This window comes from Alligator sinensis, unplaced genomic scaffold (genome assembly GCF_000455745.1).
Source record: "Alligator sinensis unplaced genomic scaffold, ASM45574v1 scaffold13_1, whole genome shotgun sequence".
In the NCBI taxonomy this organism is placed as follows: domain Eukaryota; kingdom Metazoa; phylum Chordata; order Crocodylia; family Alligatoridae; genus Alligator; species Alligator sinensis.
The window spans coordinates 2,257,988-2,264,194 of NW_005841909.1; the positions used below are offsets into that span (position 1 = coordinate 2,257,988).

The window sequence follows — 6,207 nt, forward strand, 5'->3', positions numbered from 1 at the left end:
AAATGACTCACCCAAATAAATGAGTGAGAGCTAGAGGTACTTGGCGGCCCCTGGATTGAAGCCCCCGCCAATCAGCTTCCTCTTAATTAGCAAGACCATAGAGCTGCTTCACCCTGAACACAGCTATCTTGCTTGACAAACTTCCTTGTCCAGTGGGCTCAGCCAACAGCTTCCCTCCACACTGCCCAATTTTCCCACTGGCATTGGCTTACTTCCCCACTTGAGGCTGGAACATTGCAACAACCAATCTGGGTAAGAAATGGACTGGTCTGGATCTTTACCCAATAGTTTAAACAAGCCTTCCCACAAATTGAAATAAATTGGGTGAACTTAACTTTCACTTGACTTCTGCATTTTCACACCCTTCAGCTATTTGCAACTTTTGGCTGAAAGGGGAGGCACAGAAACACTTAGAGAGTTCTCTCTCTCTAAACTTCTGCTGGACTGGGAAGCACAGGGAATCTCATGAGAAAATCTGAGCACTTCTACCCTGATTTCCAGATTAGAGACACTAAAAAAAATGCAGAAATGCTTTGTATCCCACTAAGTCTCCAGGCTCCATGAGTTTTCTCTGTCGCTACCAATAAACCATCAGCCTCCAAACTAGAAGGCTTAAGATAGCTCTATCGTGTAGAACTAGCCGTAGACGTTCTGAGACTCATGCTCAGTAGAAGGGTCGATCACTCCTAAATCACTGGCACTTCCAAGTCACAGCTGAAGAAATCACAGGAAACACAGCTCACACCGCATTGAAGGCAAGAGAAAGTGTCAGCAGCCTATAACAGTACCTGCTTGGCTATTCACAATAGAAATGCAAGGAAAAAGGTCCTAGAGTTCCTCAGTCACTTCTGGAAACTAGTTAGCATTGCCTCAAACTTTGCAAAAGTACAGCAAGACTGAGCAGCTAATCCAGATAGATGATGGTGTCATTAGTGTAGGTGCCAGCAGCAGAAGGGTTAATACTGGTTCGGTTCAATCCCATTGCAGCCAAAGAAAACCTTTAAGAAGAGTCCTTAAGCCTGGCTGCAGCCAAACCAGCTTCCAATGTGTTTGGTCTGACTTAGGTGAACGGTGCCAAACCACGTTTAAAAAGCAAAGTAAAATCAAATACGCTTTTAGCCCGGGGACAGGCCTTTGGTCTATACCTTTTCTGCAAATGTGCTTCAGCTAGTGCTGTTCACACTATTTGTGTTTATAAAGGAAAATGACAGTGCTGAAGTCAAGAGATTTATGGGCAAGACGTCTGCATCTCTCACTTCCAAGCTAATCTCATAAATCATCATGCTGGCCTCTTCAAGGAGAGCCATTCGCTAGCCCTTCACATCAGGGCCAAAATGAGCACTGCACTGAAATAGCTACTTGCCAAAACAAGAGAGGAGTGATTTGGTTTCTTTTATTGGCAGGTCTTGTTTCCCAAACACAGGAACAGTGGAGAATAGGCCTGGCAGGGACTTCATGGGACATCACGCCCAGTCCCCCGCTATTATGAGCAGCTACATCACGTAAACCCATTTCACAAAGGCTTTTCTTTTAAAGATAGAAGGACAGGAGAATAGAGGAGTGCAAAACCTTCACTAAAATAATTGCAAAATTAGGCAATTTTTCTTCTCTTTTTCCTCTGGGCTGATTCCTTCCTTGGTCCCCACGCCCACATGGTCAGGTCAATGGCTGCAGCACCAGGGAGGAAGGAGAGGCTGAGGAAGAAGTGTTTACTCCACTGCTGCATGGGGCACTGCCCTGTGACAGATGGGACCACACTCCATATTCAAGTAAGCTAACTGGAGCAAGTGGAGGGGACCACAGATCCAGGACTACGTTGTACATACTGCCCAGCCATGGACCCGGATAAGGGTTTGCACGTGGGTAGGGAGAGACCCTCAGCTCTCTGGCTATCACAGACTCTGCTATGCCTGGTGTTTTATAGACATCGGCCACTCGCTGGGGAAGGAGTTGGGGTCTGGTCCAGTATCATTGTGGCTTTATTTTTAAGTTACTTTATTTACATTTTGGGCCGTGTGCCTCCCAGAGCCAGATGCCTCCTCCCAGCACTGTGGCTATCATATGGTCCTTCCTGAGCAGCCATTAGCTAGACAGGATGAGTTTTTTCACCTCTATAAACCCCTTCCTGTTGTTATCTCATGCTGCATTTGCTGCGTGTCCATTTCCCTGCTCTGAGCCCTCCCAGTCTGCGCAAGGCAGGCTGCGCTAGGATGCTGGGGGAACTGGATGGCTGGGATGTGCAAGGATCCGTTTTAATTATCAAGGCCTAGTGAGGATAGCAAGGTCTTCCCAGAACAAGGAGAGGAGGGCATGGTCCTAAATGGTTAGCCACCCCGGGATCCTTTAGATGGGGGAGACGTGCGAAGTGCCCGTGCACGGAGCTGAACCCCACGGTCCAAGCGTTAGGCACAAGAGCTATACGGATTAAAGCTGGCCTTCCACTGGCCATACAGTGCTCCTGCTTGATTTCTTTTTAACAGCTGAGGTTCCTCAGTCTGCTTTCTCTTTCTAGCCCTGACAGAGAGAGAAAGAGGGGGGAAAAAATGGTTTTGATAGATGGGGGAAATTAAGGCGGGCTCTTCTCCTTAGCCCCTGATTGAAGAGCTGACCAGTTATCAATTTAACACAACTGTCAAAGAGCTATTTACATGGCGTGAGAGTCTGTGTCCGATCCTACTCCCACCTCTGAATGCACACCACCCCCTCCCCATCCCCACCACACACATACCCACATTTAAAATGCATACAGCACAGTCCTTTGGTATTGCAGCAGAAAACCCCAAGAGATAAAAATTGACTGGACATCACACAGCTTTGCCAACCCCTACATATTCGGCTACGCCTGAACCCCCCATCTTTTTCACAGCACTGTCCATTAAAAGTCATCATCCTCAGTTTCCTCTAAGCCAGCCGGCTAACAGCACTGCACGTACGAGATGAAACAGGAAGCCTAACAACTTTAGCCTGCAGGGAGACCTCTAGTGTTTTTCTTACTCTATGTCCTGGCATAGCTCCTCTAAAGTACAAACACACACAGAGCTCCCATTGTTTGCAGCCCTTCACAAGCCCACTGATCCTAATATGGAATTCAGCAGGAAGCCCATGATTTCCTGACACACAGCAAGCTGGGGAAAGAAAGGAAAAACTCCATTAAAAACCTCTAGCTTTCCTCCATGTTAGAAATGCAATGGAAAATGGAGTGGATTTAAACAGGAATCCCTCTGCCCAAGCCGGAGAGGGAAAGAAGAACTTCACAGCCTCCGACTGCTGACGTTTTTCAAGTTGCAATAAAATCTCAGGGTCAGGATGAGGATTTCCTGACTCCAGCTAACAAGAGAGGACAATCCTTTTTATTTTTAATTAATATATATGTGAATATTTAATGTAGTTATCTCAATGGTTCTAATTACTGATCGGGGCACTGTTAGAGGCGGCTCTCCTAGCCTGGAAACATTAGTATGATTTCCTGAGTTTGAGAACCCCCCCCCCCTCCAAACTCAGGAACGGTCAGTACAATCACACTTCATTTTTCCTTCATGTGCACTTGGAAGTATCAGCAGCCGCAGCCGGAACGGAAGCAGCAAGAATGAACTGCAAGGAGGAAGATGAGAACTGCATGGATGGCAGCAGCGATAACAGGAAAAAGATGTTAAAGTGCGTGGTGGTCGGGGATGGTGCAGTGGGGAAAACCTGCTTGTTAATGAGTTATGCCAACGATGCCTTCCCAGAAGAGTATGTGCCTACCGTCTTTGACCACTATGCAGGTAAGAAAGCACTTTTAACAAAACATGTAATTGGGGGTAGAAAGGGCTAGGAGGGATGTGAACAGAAATGAAGGGTAGAAGAGAACAGTTCCAAGGGGACGTAGGGGTTACTTCTCATCCAGGGCTGTGGTTCAGGGCTGGAAAGTATCCAGCCAGCATAGAGGGCAGCTCATACAACTGGGGCAATGAAGGATTTGTCCAGCGGGAACTTGTTTGCTTGTTTCTAGTTTCTATTTTGTGTTTGGCAAATAAGAAGAGGTAGCACCACTGTCAGAATGAAAACCCGCTGAGCTCAAAAGACAACAGACATAGCTCAGCGTTAGCATAAATACTTGCTGGGTCCGTTCGTTTGCTAACTTCTGCATTTTGGAACTTTCCCAACCATAAATCTGACACGTGCGTTTTATCAGCTGTCTTTTTCCTTGTGGCAAATGATTCATAAGTTGAAACAGTTAAATCCTTTTTAGGAACTAATCTTTGGGAAAACCACTGAGCTCATGTCCAGTGTAACTGGAATGAAATTCACTCTGTTTCCATAGCACAAGAAATTACTTTTAGCAGCTGTATGTAATGTTGTAGTGTGACGGCAAGCAAAGCCACAGCGCTGACTGATTTTAGTGTTTTATGCTAAATGAGCTTTAGAACAAAAAACCCCAGAAACTTTACCAGCATGTAGCAAAGATCATAGGTGCTCACGCAGAGCAAAACTAACACAGATGTATTAAGAAGACCACCGACCAGGTTCAGTACTCACAGACCTCTTTTACTGTAGCAATTGTGTACGACTTTTTCAGGTGCGTCTAAAGTTAGCGCATGTATGGGGCAATAGGCTGAAAACTCATTCAAAATGTTGCTTAAACTCTCTTAACTCAAGTGTGGCTTTTCCTCATGTTTTTGTCACTGATAATGTGCTTTTTTCTGTTGGTTGTTAATATGATCCCTCAAAAGCAGATTCTATAAGCACTGCAAAACTCATCACATATCTTACAGCAGTTGACTTCTCCCCATTCTGCTTCCAGACTGAATTTGCATGGTGTGGCTTATCATAGATTTGCTGCTCTGTACTAGGAAAATTTCTGCTTTCCCCTTGGCTTTGTGTCAGGTTTAGCAGAGTATAATGGCCAAAAAAGAAAACTGTGTAATTGCTAAGACTGATGCATGGTAACATGAAGACATCTTCCCCTCATAAGAGTGAGTAGTAGCTTCATTTGTACAGGCAAACAGCAGTATGCTCTCTCTACCCCTTCCCACCACTTATTTCAAAGGATCAGTTTTAAAACGTCTTTATATAGCAAATGTGTTTACATAGCAAAAATAATAAAGATATATAAAAACAACATATATTCCCATACAAAATATTTTACAAATTCAGGTGCTGAAGAGTTACAATCCCCAGTTACTTTTTTATTGGAACTTTTAAGAGCCATAGGTACAAAGGAAAACATTATTACTAAGAAAGATAAGGAAACAAAACACTTCAGATATTAATAACCTATTCAGAGACAAATCCTCTCTGAACACAGTTGTTAAAACCTAGAGCCATTCAGAAATCAGAATGGTCATTCCATAGAAAATTCCAACATTTTAAAATTTGTTCTTACTATAAATCTCCATAAAAAGTTGAAACGTTGACTATCGAGTATATGTTGAATATACTAAAAACACCAAAACTGAACAGAAACAATAAAGTTGAAAGGAAACATTTTGACCTATTAAAACAACAGGTGGAAACAACATGCCAACCTCTGCATGTAAAAAAAAATGTTGAAATCAACACAGGGCTGCAAAATGTTTTGATTTTGACAAAAACATATTTTTCATTTAACAAAAATGCTAGCTTTATTAAAATAGTGATGCATTAGCAACATATTCTTCTCATCTCATAAGGTCATGACCAGACTGGGAGTCCCTGAATATTTACTGATTTCCTTCTTTCTTAGAGGAAAGAGCATTCAAGTAAAGGAATTCAGTTCTGATCACAGACATTGTAAAGCCGTCAACTTCAAGGACAATGTGATGCTACCCAGTGCAGAAAATCCAATCATGGAAAAATGCAGAAAATCACGGATTTTCTCCTTTAAAGGAAAACAGGGGCTGCAAGGGGCTGCTTAGGGCTAGGGGGAATGGGAAGAGGCCAGTCAGGCAGGGGGCACCATGTTCATGTGTGCACACACACACAAACACGTGGCAGCCAGGCAGCCAGCAGCTCCCACAGCCATTGGCGATGTGTAGGGGTGCACGCGGGTGCACATGCACCCCCTGAGATAAGCCATGCACCCCCTGGAAACCCAGCCACAAAACCAGAAGTGCCAGTGGAAGTGTACTTCCAGTTTCGCTGCTGGCCTGGCAATCAACTGCTGGGGAACCCCCTCGTTGGTGATCTGGTGCCCCCCCCAGACTCGGGAGGCACTAGTCGCCCATGCCCACAGCTCCCTGCAGGTAA

The 6,207-nt window shown here is 44.6% G+C and overlaps 1 protein-coding gene across 2 annotated transcripts in view; it reads left to right on the forward strand.

The window, feature by feature from the left end:
* The first annotated feature begins 3,183 nt into the window (after window positions 1–3,183).
* RHOJ (ras homolog family member J) overlaps window positions 3,184–6,207 on the forward strand; it is a 97,739-nt gene continuing 94,715 nt past the window's right edge. For both annotated transcript variants that reach the window (XM_025197950.1, XM_006018665.3), the window contains exon 1: window positions 3,184–3,764. In XM_025197950.1, coding sequence (XP_025053735.1) covers window positions 3,587–3,764 — 178 coding nt within the window. In that variant the 5' untranslated portion in view covers window positions 3,184–3,586. The remainder of the gene's footprint in view (window positions 3,765–6,207) is intronic.